General features: G+C 39.5%; 1 protein-coding gene across 5 annotated transcripts in view; it reads right to left on the bottom strand.

The window, feature by feature from the left end:
- The window catches only part of LOC148415213 (sickle tail protein homolog), an 89,580-nt gene that overhangs the window by 20,513 nt on the left and 55,778 nt on the right, over positions 1 to 13,289 (bottom strand). For all 5 annotated transcript variants that reach the window (XM_088430282.1, XM_088430286.1, XM_088430285.1 and 2 more), the window contains exons 11-17: positions 12,438 to 12,595; positions 10,015 to 10,190; positions 7,509 to 7,645; positions 4,776 to 4,923; positions 4,375 to 4,681; positions 2,362 to 2,523; positions 1,958 to 2,216 (exon numbers count right to left, since the gene is read on the bottom strand). In XM_088430282.1, coding sequence (XP_088286408.1) covers positions 1,958 to 2,216; positions 2,362 to 2,523; positions 4,375 to 4,681; positions 4,776 to 4,923; positions 7,509 to 7,645; positions 10,015 to 10,190; positions 12,438 to 12,595 — 1,347 coding nt within the window. The remainder of the gene's footprint in view (positions 1 to 1,957; positions 2,217 to 2,361; positions 2,524 to 4,374; positions 4,682 to 4,775; positions 4,924 to 7,508; positions 7,646 to 10,014; positions 10,191 to 12,437; positions 12,596 to 13,289) is intronic.

Genomic DNA, 13,289 nt, shown 5'->3' with positions numbered 1-13,289 from the left:
TTTTTTCATGTGTGGTTTTAAATTTGGCAGTGATGATCCATGAGTTGATCGATTCCCAGCTGATTAGGGCCCCCTGTGCTTCTTTAGACAGCATGAACGCTACTCCCTTGGTGTGTCATGCAAAGTGATCTGGGTGTCCTGAGTAGAGTATGGTCTCTCCACTCACCAGCTTCACCTGCCCTGACTGGAGCCACCTGGTTTCTCCCAGACCAAGGAGGGATATCCCATATCTCCTCATCTTTTATGTTATCCCATCCCAGCTGCCTTCCCTGCAGCATACATGGTCCATGATCATGGAATGTGATTCCATGCAGCTATTGTGGTGGGTCGCCTTGAGGTCCTAAGCCCCTTTGGACAAACAGTCTCCTTTTGGTTTTCCATACACGTCATCATAGTTTCTTTAGCTTGGGTCATTGCAGAGGCTTCCATCCCAAGGCTTGAGGAATGTCTGAGTTTCGTCAATGTTTCTGTAGCTGAAGACTTTTTACAGGGTGAGGTAGCTGGCCCCACACCCAACCCTCACCTTTGGGGGAGTGTTTTGGAGTTGGCTTGTTATTCCTCTTCCTTCACCTAGCGTCTTCCAGGTAACGGATTACAGCATCATATCACGTGAGGCCAGACAGGTTTTGGGTCGTGTACAAGCTGTTTCGGCACGTCAAACCTTACCAACTCCTGCTACTGTGTTTTGAAAGCTAGCTATCTCTACCAGCAGAGCAAGACAGCCTTCTGCCTTTGCATGTCAATATTTAAAATAGTGACTTGACAAAATATTGTGAATGTATTGTTTTATGTTTGTTTACAGTTCTTCAGCTTGCTTCATCTAGATTAGTTTTCATGTAGATGTGCGACAACTTGGAATTGCATACTTTTTCTCTTAGGATCCGCTGTGTTTGGCTTGACTGAATTTTCTGTTTTCAAGCGTTATTATTTTATGCGCAAAAGTATCATTTTGGCATTGGTTTTTAAATGTGAAACTGGTAGGTGACTTTAATACATCCATCCATCCATCCATCCATCTTCTTCCACTGTAATCTGGGGCCGAGTCGCAGATTGAGCATCTTGAGCATCTTGAGCAGGGAAGCCCAGATTTCCCTCTCCCCAGCCACTTCGTCCAGCTCCTCCAGGAGGATCCCCAGGCATTCCCAGGCTAGCCAAGAGACATAGTCCCTCCAGCATGTCCTGAGTTGTCCCCTGGGCCTCCTCCCCTGTGGGATATGCCTGGAATACCTCACCACAGAGGCGTCTGGGAGGCATCCAAACACTATGCCCGAAGAACTAATCTTAACTGTCAGATATTGTAAAAGTTATTTTTTTAAAGTACAGGCCAAATTGTTTGGACTCACCTCATTCAATTACTTAAAGTAACGATGGCCACTGGTTTTTCAGTACTTAGCTGATTTGTTATTACCCTCATATGAATTTTAACAACTGTCCATTATATGACTGTTCACACTGTCCAATAGGGCTTTCGGCTATGTGTGAACTTTTACAAAACACAACTGATAGAATAGACTAAATTTAGGGATTTTAAGATGATCCTCATTGAAAAATTCCACTAATTAACCCTGATGAAGGCACACCTTTGAAAAGAAAACCATTTGATGTGAATACCTCTTAAAGCTCATGGAGAGAATGCCAAGAGGGTGCAAAGAAATAATCAGATTTTCGAAGAAATTACAATACAAAATGTTGTTGTTATTTTACCTTGTTTATATCTAACTAGAATTGTTCATTCATAGTTTTAATGCCTTCAGTGAGAATCTATTGTAAATCGTCATGAAAATTAAGAAACTGCATTGAATGCGAATTTGTGTCCAAACCTTTAGCTTATGCTGTATAACATTATCAACCCAATTAAAAACAAATTTAAACGTCTTATTTGCCCTTTTCAAGTACGAAAAGCATTTATGACATTTCAGGTTACATGCATATGATTTTCATATAAATCAGGGTCAACCTTGGCTTGTGTCCAGTGGTTTCTCCATCTTTGTCTTTGAAGTAGAGGGATTTTTCTCTCCAGAAGCCAAACTTGAGTGACCTGTTTTAGTATTTGACACATCAGGAATTGAATTAATCAGGCAAGCCTGAGCTTCTTGCAGGTCCTTGTCCAAATGTCTGCTGGTAGATGCGTGCTGGTTTGTTTGATGGCTGCCTTGTTGGCTGACACTGCTGGTTTCTTGACTTAGACTTTCTTTTGGAAATTGTTGTTCAGTATTCTGTCACACATTCACACTAGGTTAATAGTTGAAGACACTAAATCAAAACACCACGGTAAAGAAAATTATAATATTTAAAGACATAGGGCAGTATGTTGGTAAAAGTAAAAGATGCCACTGTGATCTCAGAAAGTGTAATGCTCACCTCAGCAGGTTTGACAGTGGATTTTAAAGAGGTTTTGACTTGGTTTGTTGTGTGACTTTCCTGTGTTGTTTCCAGGACGCTTGCTCTATGAAATTCAGTGGACTGGAGAGGAGTGGGCTGCTTCTGTAGTTCAGTTCTGCCCTCCTTGTTGCCAGGATTCTCCTGCATGACACATTATGACAATTGTAAAAGTATCTTCAATCCATATACAGTGATATGAAAACGTTTGGGCACCCCTGATTATTTTCAAGATTTTCCTTTATAAATCATTGGTGGTTCGGATCAACAATTTCAGTAAAATAAATCATATAGCAGAAAACACTGTGATATTTGAGAAATGCAATAAAGTTCATAGGATTTACAGAAAGTGGGGAATAAATATTTAAACAAAAGTAGGAAGGTCCATAAATTCTGCCATCCCAAAATAACAATTACATCAATATTAAGTAGAGCCTCCCCTAGAAGCAATAACAGCAAAGTGTTGAAGTGTCCTCCCACCTCCATCACAGTCTGGTACGGCAACTGCACAGCAAAAAACAGGAAGACTCTCCAGCGTGTGATCAAGTCCTCACAGCGCATCTGTGGAGCAGCCTTACCCTCACTGCAGGACATTTACCACACCAGGGTTCTGCGGAGGACACGCAACCTCATCAAGGACAAGACACACCCACAAAACGATCTGTTCGAACTGCTGCCATCAGGTAAACGCTACAGAAGCCTGAGGGCCTTGACTGGCAGGCTTGCAAACAGCTTCTACCTACAAGCCATCCAAACTCTCAACAAATCTCTCACGCACTAATCTGCCTCTTACTAAATGTTTAAATATTTTGCACTAATAGTTTGCACTGCATGATATTTGCACTAGATTATTATCACCATTGTTTCTGCTGTTGTTTTATTGTTTATTGTTTATGTTTTATCATTCATCTATGTATTAACATGGATTATATGGAATGTAGTCTGCTACTCATGGAGTGAACGGAATAAGAATTTCATTGTGTGATATAATAATACCATACATATGACAATAAAACGTCTTGAATCTTGAAATTGATGATCCAAATCACCAATGATTTATAAAGGAAAATCTTGAAAATTATCAGGGGTGCCCAAACTATTTCGTCCCACTGTACAATAAATATGATATTTTTATTTATGTATTTTTTTATAATTGTTTTCTGATTAAGTGATCTTATAGGTGATCAAAACAGTCAAGTTCCGCGTTCGGTCATATTTCGCGTTCCTAATAACACGTCTTGTCTGCAGAGGCTCTCCTTGACTGGTCGCACACCTGCACAAGTGTGGCCGATGTTGGTCTCCCATTCCAAGTTCCTTCGTGTTCTAGATATCCTGTTATTGTGGTTTTCAGTTGTTAATTCGTGTTGCCATCATCCTACTACTGGCTCTGTCTCCTCTGCATGGTTGGTACTAATTTGTTTTACGTAGGTTTTTGGCATGTCTTTTTCTGTTGTACTTTGATTCCCTTTGGTGAGTTTTTGTTGTTAATTTGTTATTTTGAGTTGTTCATCCACGAGTTGTGTGCACTTTTTGTAATATATCACTTTTGGGATTTTTTTGCCTACGTTCAGTGTATCTGAGGTCCACCCTTTCTGTACCTCCCAGATATTACGTATTAAAAACAACTTAACCCAAATAACAAACAGACATCAACCTAAAATTGCTTACAAAATAGCCAATGATTCAGTAAATTTGGTAGTTAGGGAAAAAACTTAGCTGAAACGCAAGAAGAAAAACGTTATTTGCATTGTTCTTAGTTTCACAATATTTGGATACAGTATTTCTTTTTACATAGTTGCTGCCCCCAATAAGAGAATGATGTGCTTTTTTCACCGAAACCTGGCTTTCAGAGGACTTCACGGACGCTACCATTCAATCACACATGTGCTCCGTTCATATGTATATAATTTCAGTATACAGCTGAGAGTATTTGCACATCCAAATCTGGACTACGAGTTCATTTTAGAGACACTTTCAGTTACCCCAAAACAGTACCTTGGCACCACTTTGTAGGTCTTGGGTGGGGTTCAGTGGTGGGCTTTTCTGGTAGGCCTGGATCACAGTGGCTGGAGTCATCTTAGCTCTAAATTTTGGAGCTGGGGAACCTGAACCTGCATTGTCAAGCTCAGGCTGAGTTAAAGAGGATGATGAAATAAGTTGAGGGCCCCTGACTGAGGATTGAGGCTGTGGTTGAGGTGAGGCTTGGGGACTCTGGGTCATCAAGTCCTCTTGATCTATATCAGAAACTTTTAGAGATTGCGCCTGGGCACCTTTGGATGGGAAGGTTGATTCTGACACACATCTGTTAACCACATATGCATCAACAGCTATATTTTGCTGCTTATAACATTACACTTTGAATGTTGCTCTCATGAAAATAAAAAATGAAATGTTACCTGCGGAGAGAGCTGAGTGCTTCAGTCAGGGCTTTGACTCTTTTTAACATGTAATCCATTTTATGAGGCTCCTCCTTCAGAAAGCGAACTGCATCCATCTCTAGCCTTAGCACGGAACGCATCTTTACCTGCAGTTCTGGAAACTCCTCTGGGAAAAAAAAACCCAGATACCCCATCATTGCTCCCAGCATTGATACTGCTTATCTCAATTGTCCCGTGAGCATTTAACATGTGACAGTAGGAAAACACAGGAATAAGCTGGAGTCCAAAGGCCTTTTCATACGACATGTAGAATAGCACACCATTGACCAATTTATTTGTTGTGTATGTATTGCTGTGGTGCAAAGGACCAAGACCACGCCACAGAGATTATCAGCATGATGACATCCAGCGATGGCAAATCCAGCTCCAGAAATGAAAAACCTTTGCCACAGTATGACTTTGGCCACAAATGGTGATACTACTCAACCACAGGCACATGGGTAGAAACACCGATGCCTAAAGCCAAATTGTGGCAAGTTTTATTTTCTGGACGTGGATTTCCCCATCTGTGGTGACATCTCTTTTTATCCAGTGGCATAAATTAGATTTCGGAGTGAAATAACTGGTAGTTATGTAGGGAAAATAACAGGGAGGACTCAGTCATCAATGCAGTGTCCTAACCTTTGCGTCACAAGACAGCAAATTTGGCAGAGGTCAGTCTGTCACGGACGGACGCCCATTTTGCATGACAGGAATTTCCAAAATATGTGCAAGAAGAATGACTGGAATGCCCAAAACATTTGTCATTGTCATCCATCGATGCAATCGTCAGGACTGTCATGATGTCAGACCTCCATCAGCCTATCACTGCCTTTTATTAAGCTACTATGTTAAGTCTAATGTCAATACAATAATGGTCAGTTACCAGTGCCACTCAATGGTGGAGAACCATACTCAGTGATTTACCAACATTGTGTCAATTCAACACTGATCATACTAGGCAATTTTTTTATTTTTTATTTTTTTTATTTTAACAGAAACTTATTTGGAGTTACACCCTTTTAACTTCAGGGTTTAAAAAAAAATCAAAATTTATACTATACATAATCTCACTGACAAAAAAGTAAAAGTAATGTTTAGAATCAAATTTTAAGAGATTTTTTTGTGTTATTTTACTTTTTAAACTGTTTTACATAAAGAAATGTCTTGCTGATAATTAGGGCATTCTGGGATTAATGATGGCCGAGTGAGGGATTTGTGAGGCTCAGTGAGGACATTAGTGGTCGTTTGCAATGCAGGCGGTCACTCTTTCAAGCAGCCAATTGCTTGCACGCAATTTGCATTTTGTTATGGGATAGGAAATGCTAGATTAACGTTATTTAAATTCCCTATTTAAAGACTTTTTAATTATTTATTATATTTTTTTTATTAAGTTCAACCTCAGCAATGCTTTGTTTTGCTTTTAGTGTATGTGAGAAATGTAATTTATACAAATGATAATGAAACATTCTTCTAAAACTGTAAGCTCAACAGGTATAAAGATAGCCGACTTGCATCAAATCAAAACCAATTAAAGCATTTTATACTGTCCAATAGACGTGATTGGCTATTGTGCCATACATGTTCTCTGAATTTTCATCAAAAGAAGGATGCTATCCATGGCTGTATTCTGTATTTAAAATGCAAAATAACTATAAAATCATATCTGCGGTAAATTTTGTTTGTAAACAGTAAAACGAGGAAAAAAAAAAGAATGAATGCAGTCAGATGGAGATCAGCACCAAATTAACCCCGGCATAGAAGTTATTGGCAAATATCCCCCTCTACCCTCTAGTGGTGGTCATAGGGTGGGCAAAATACGCTAATTAACTGATGCACCTACGCTGTAATTTTTTTCGACACAGCCAGCTGGTAGCAGTAGTCCCAGTTCTTTCACAGCGTAGTCACAAAGGTGGAGATTAAGATCAGTGGCAACATTGAATGTGGGGGTGTGTATGTTTTGAAGTCTGTGTATGTGTATGTAAGAGTGCCCTTGAGCTGCCAGTCCAGTCCAACCAAGGCCACCTGATAGGAAGGAGAAGAAAGATTGTGGTGTTTTTAGAACTGATTGTCCTCTGGGGAGAGAGAGTCCAAATAGCAGTTGTTTTGGAAGCAGGCCGATAAAGTGTGCTCGACCTAGAGTAGCATGAGACTCTGAATGGGGTTCAATTAGCCAAATTAGCAACAAATCCTTCGATGCGAGCCTCAAACTTCTCCAAGATGACAACCGTTCTGCTTGAGGATTCAAGAACCACGTCAAGTTTGTGGTCCATTAGTAAGAGTCTTTGCATTGGTCATTCGTGCAATGATTTCAAAATGGGCTTGCAGCCTCTCCTCCAAACCAGCTGCACTCACCTGTGCAATTATTCTATTGGTGTAAAATTGATTGAAGTTTGACTATTGGCTGTGACAGCTTACTTAAATATTAAACTTAAGATCATGTTTTAATTTTTCATTGAAAACTTGCTAGCATACATATGTACACTGCATATGTTTTTGAAAAAAGCTATCACATCTATCAGAAGGATTTCAGAATAATTACAGTGAATCCGAGTTCCAATCGATTCACTACCTAATGCCTAACTACCAATTGATCAACCAAATGATTGACAACCAAAGTCAACTCCTAGCACTAAGACACCTGGCTCTAGTTCCCGTTGACTCTGTCAAAAAGTGATATAGAAAATGAAAGCATCGATTCATGGATACTACCTTTAAGGATGGTCAGAGTCTCCCCTACTCTACGCAGGTTTACTGCTCCCTCTTCTACATCTCTCAGAGTGATAGGCAACTGGCCAGAGATGGATACAGAGGTTGTTTGTAGATGATTCACATAATCTTCAAGTTCACTGAGATGGAGAGAAAGAACAGTCAGACGTACTGTATAAACACGAGACAGAAAATGACTAGCAGAGAAAACAAAGAGTACTGGTGATAAAAAAACATAGTTTGCTTCTTTAATATTAGAACATAGTGCTTGAGCTGTAGTTTGACACACTTAGACCCGTTGCATACTGATCCACACACCCGAATATGACTACCGTATTTTTCCGTGTACAAGTCCTTTTTTACTTCAATTAGGGTGAATTTTACAAAATGCGATTCTAAGTGTACCCCTGACTTTAGTTTACTTCAATTTGGGTGAATTTTACAAAATGCAATTCTAAGTCTACCCCTGTCCTATTAAAACACACGGAGTGTGTTATTAAAATGACAAAATACCTTAATTTTGTCATTGTAATAGTACTTCTAGATGCATTTCTTCTTTGTATATTGAATAACATACTGTTGCGGGTATGCCCAGTCTGTTTGGGGTCCACCTCTCATATTTTCAGTTTAACACCATAACGTCTCACAGTTGAGGCGGACGTGCTAACCACTCTTCCACTGTGCTGTTAGTACCTGAATCTAATGTGTACATATATACGGTATCTGTATATTGTATATACTATATTAGTGAATATACAGTACAGTGATCCCTCACTACTTCGCGTCTCTCCTATCACTCAGTGCATAGCAGATTTTTTTTTTTTTTAATAAAAAAAAGTTATATTGCGGTGAGAGTTAACTATAAATGCATTTGCCACTGGCATTGAACTACTGCAGTACACATATGTATATCTTAAATTATTAAATGTTATACAGTACAGTAACTGTACTGTTGGGACTTCTCGTTCCCATCCATTTAGCTGTAGTCTCACTGAGAGCCGTGGTTGTATTAGCAGCGGCCGGTAGTCTAATTAGAGTGCAGCTTGCAGCTGACCAAACAATTAGAGTTTAAACTTGAAATATCAATTTATTACAAACGAAATCTAGGTAAGAGATTAACAACGCTCTCCTCTCTCCCTTCATCCTAGCAGTGTGTGTGTTCCATGAGGGAGACAGGCACTCCTCTCTTGGGTTACCTAACAGGTGGGACTTGGGGCGGGAGTAGATTATGACTCCTGCCCTCATTGGTCAATGGTCGCGCCAGGAGCCAATCACGTGTCTTGTAGGATTGCCTTTCCTTGATGACACTCACACATGCTTGTTAGGCAGACTGAGAGAGGCGTGCTCCTATCCCTCATGAAAAGCACACACTACTTGGAGCCAATAGAGAGAGAACTGTAAAGTATAAATACTTTTCACATTTTAAAAATTGAAGTACAGTAATCCCTCGCTGTATCGCGGTTCATCTTTCACGGGTTTGCTGCTTCACGGATTTTTTACAGTGTGGATATATATTTTTTACAGCGCATTGTGCTCTGAATCCTGAATGGCTCAGGGGCTTTACTGTTGTCTCGAAATTAAATATTGACGCTGTAATGTATTGGTTTTTCACTTGTCAATTTATTATAAAAGGCAAGAGGATCCAAAAGCTTGCTTTTGTCTCTCCTGTGACTGTCGTGTGCAAACGTGCTAGTAAGCACATTGATTGACAGTTTGGGCTCTGGGAGCCGATCACGTGACTCGTAGGCGTGCCGAGAGCAAGCGCACACACTATGTAGACACACAGACAGCAACGGAGAAATGTGCAGCTTTGCAAATCTGACTTTTATTTCTTTTATAATAAATTGAAATTTCAAGTGTATTGTTATGATGTAAGAGTCTTCACTTTAATTCGATGTCCGGACATATCCGTTTATAAAAATCTTCTTGCTCGGAAAAGGAAAGAGCACTACGAGTACTCATAACAATGTGCGGGTTCAGGACGAAGAGGCATACAGTAGCTGGGACTATGAAATATGTGAGTGACAATGTTTCCGACTTTATATTACTATATTAAAATGATTGTTTTAAACAAATTTGGGGCTTTAAAACAGGTTTTGATTTTTGGTTTTATTCTATAGTTTAGTATTGCATTGTAAAATAATAAAAAAATAAAGCTGGCTACTTCACGGAGTTCACTTTGCGCGTGTTACTTTTGGAACGTAACCCTCGCAATAAACGAGGGATTACTGTACTTACATACACATGAATGAAAATTCCGTCAGGGTGGTGGTGGGGGGGGGTCACATGGTTATGAATAAGCACTTGTTCATATCCCTTTTTTACATGTAGCTGAAATTGCTGTTCTGTTTCCTGGCATGTTCTGATTGGAAAATATATGCCTTTATTTTCTTTGTTTGTTCATATACAGTATACATTGTATATCATTTGGAATAAACCAAATACAGTCCCGAATTACATGCTCATAAAACAATATTGGTCTAGTGGTGAACACTTGCAGAAATATGACCTGAGCTGTTTGAGTATTTTCTCTTCTGTAGCAAGGTATTGAATCTTCTCTTCCTCAATCTCAGCTCTTGGTCCACATATCCTCTCTTCAGACTGAACCAACCGATCAGACATCAACAACACCAACTCCTGGCCAACCATTTGCAACATGGACCTAATGGCTTGCTGATGTGATATCTGTGACAAAACAGTAACATGTACATTTTAAGACAGGCTCTCCATCAAACCTGAGTACTGTTAAGTTTCCTGGAAAAAAAAGGTTTTCTAATTTACAGTTTTACACTAGAATATTAAACTTAGGTTATGGTTTCTTTCATGTCTTTTTATTGATTTTACAAAACTTTAATGACACAAATGTAATAGGATCATGTACAAACAACAGATTTCCATAATAGTTGACAAAAAAACCCTATTTCTCAGACAGCAATGCTTATTCACACACATATTCCACTCCATACACACATGCACCCACACAGAATGGGAGGGGGAAAAATAAAAAAGTAAATAAATAAATAAAATAAACATACACAATTGCAAACGGATAAAGGTTTGCATAGATATGCATGCATTCAAAAAGGCAGCACACCATATACAGTATACATATACACATACACATACACATACAGGCCCAGGTAAAGTGTCTATTAAAATTAAAAAAATAAATAATAAAAATATTAACTATAAAAAAATACTCAGAAAAAGCAGTATTAGAATCCTCAAAAATGGTCAGAAAGGGGCGCCAAGTCTTGTAGAATTCATTCGCAGAGCCTCGGACTGTGAATCGTATTTTTTCCAAGTCCATGCACAGCATTACATCCCTCATCCAGTGTGCATGGGAGGGGGGAGCTGGATTCTTCCATTTTAATAATATACACCTTCTAGCAATTAAGATGTTTTTGACGTGTGATAAACGAAAAAGAAAAAAAAATGAAGGATGCTAAAATATTACATAGATCGCCAAAACGTGGACTTCCAATATGCTGACCTGCTGTCCCTACTAAATGGTAGCAAACAGGAGGTGAAGAATTACACCCAGTAGATATGACATTTGGGCTCATTTACTGCCATTATAAATTAGAAATATTGTACTTTTTGGACATATTGAAAACCTGATGTTTGAGATCCAAACCACCAGGAAGCGCTAGAGGACAACTAGCAAGCCCTTCAATGACTTGAGTGACTTAGCCTGAACTCCATCCATTCATCCATTTTCTATAGCCGCGGAGATGCGGATATGCTATTGGCCGGCGTCACGTCAATCACAGAAATGCCGATATGCAATTGGCCGAACGCCTTCATCTAGCTTGATGGCACAGCTGGTCGGTGTGTTGTGAAGACTTTGCAAACTTTATCTGTTAGACATGGCTTCTAAAATTGCAAGTGGAGGTAAAGGAAGAAACCTGTTAACCTTGCTAGTGAGTATGGCCGTAACCGCTCGGCAATCTTCTAAGGGCAAGAATTTCCTTGTCAGGGGACCTCGGTCAACAACAAAATGGAAAGGCTTCTTCTATTTTGGATTAAAGAGAAGGAAATCACCGGTGATAGGTTCTCCTTTGAGAAAAGTTATTGTTTGAGAAAATAAATAAATAAATTCTGCGGGTTCGTCTCTGCTCTCCTCCGCCTCCACCAACCGCCAGCTCAAGTCACGTCGCCCCAAAGGTAAATGTAATTTTTTCTATTATATTTATGTTATTTAATTGAACTGTACAGTAGATTATGTTACTAATTTTTAATTTGTGTAAAAAGTCGTGATGTTTTTACCTAAGGTTTTTGCACGCGTTGCACGTATTCACTAATTAACATAGGTTTGGATTGCCCGTCATACGAGCAATTCGAGTTACGAGCGTAGCCGCTGAACAGAGGCCCGTATGGATAGGCCTGGGTTGAATGTAGACATATGTTTGATAATGTTATGACCCTTTCAAACTCAGCTCATGTTGGGTGATAGTAAAGCCAGATTTGTGAAAAATCTGAAAAATAATGTAAAATTTCGATCTAGGGTTAGGGTTCAAATCAAGGATTAAAACTAGGATCAGGGTTTGGATTTAAGGTTTTAAACTTGGATTTGGGTTTCAAAGTAATGTTTCAAATGAGAGTTTGGCATTCAAGCAGTATTCCGATAAAATCAGGTCTGAGAATGTCCCTGGTAATGTCCCTGTCCCTGTTGTCCTACCACACCTGATTCAAATGATCAGCTCATCAGCAAGCTCAGCGGAAGCCTGAAACACAAACCTGATCATTTGAATCAGCTGCATTGGATGACGGAAACATCAAAAACATGCAGGATATGTGGCCCTTGAGGACCGGGTTTGGACATGCCTACAATAAATACTCGGCAAACTATAGCCTACATGTGAATATGAGTGATTAAGTCTTGTTTAGGTAACAATAGCCAGTAATACACAACCCAGGACGCAAAGTTACCTGTAAGTATCTGAGTTGATTTAATTGTAGTCGTAGTTCTGAAACATTGCTCTTGACTTGCACCAAGCACTGCTGCAGGTCAGTATCCGTGGTTGGGGGCAGAACAGCCAAGTAGGTCATGTCATTGACAGTATTGGCTCCCTGTGGCTTGAGTGGAACTGTTTGAAATAGAGATAAAAATTTAAAGTATGGTAATGTCACAAATGTCACAAAAGATATTTACTTTCATTACTCACAACCAGATAAAGCAGTACTTTTATGACACAGTGTTACCTCGAAGTTCAAACAAATCTTTTGCAATTTGGAGATTAAATTTGCCTAAGAAAATTATCACAAGCCTATTTTTTTTGTCACTGCGGAGGAAGTTCTCTGTACTTTACACAAAAGCGGCTCAAAGAGATCAGCGAGTAGGAAAGAAAGCTTTGAAAACCTCTTTGCTTTTGTAATGTTGGAATCCTAAGTGTAAACTTTGCTTTTTAATCATGTTTAGTCAGCTATTGCTTCACTCTAGTTAGACCATTCATCATAAGATCAGAGTGTTGTTGTTTCAATTTCACTGAAACCAGGCTGACAGAGGATACGTTGGACTCGGCGATCGAGCTGGAAACACACGCTGTTTACCGAGGAGACCGGACACTAGTATCCGGGAAACACAGAGGTGGTGGTGTTTGTAAACATGTTTAGAAACGCTGATGCTCGGATGCGCGAACTGTCGCAAAATACTGTACTCTGGACATTGAACTGCTGATGGTGAATAGTAGGCCCTTCTACCTGCATAGTGAATTTAGCTCACAGTTAACACAGTTAACTGCTGATTAAATACCACCACGAGCTAACACCGCTAGCGCGCTA

This window comes from Hippichthys cyanospilos, chromosome 12 (genome assembly GCF_059441005.1).
Source record: "Hippichthys cyanospilos isolate Australia breed blue-spotted pipefish chromosome 12, RoL_Hcya_1.0, whole genome shotgun sequence".
NCBI classification, from domain to species: Eukaryota; Metazoa; Chordata; class Actinopteri; order Syngnathiformes; family Syngnathidae; genus Hippichthys; species Hippichthys cyanospilos.
Note: the sequence above shows the minus strand (reverse complement) of the source record. Positions and strands in the feature narration are given on the sequence as shown.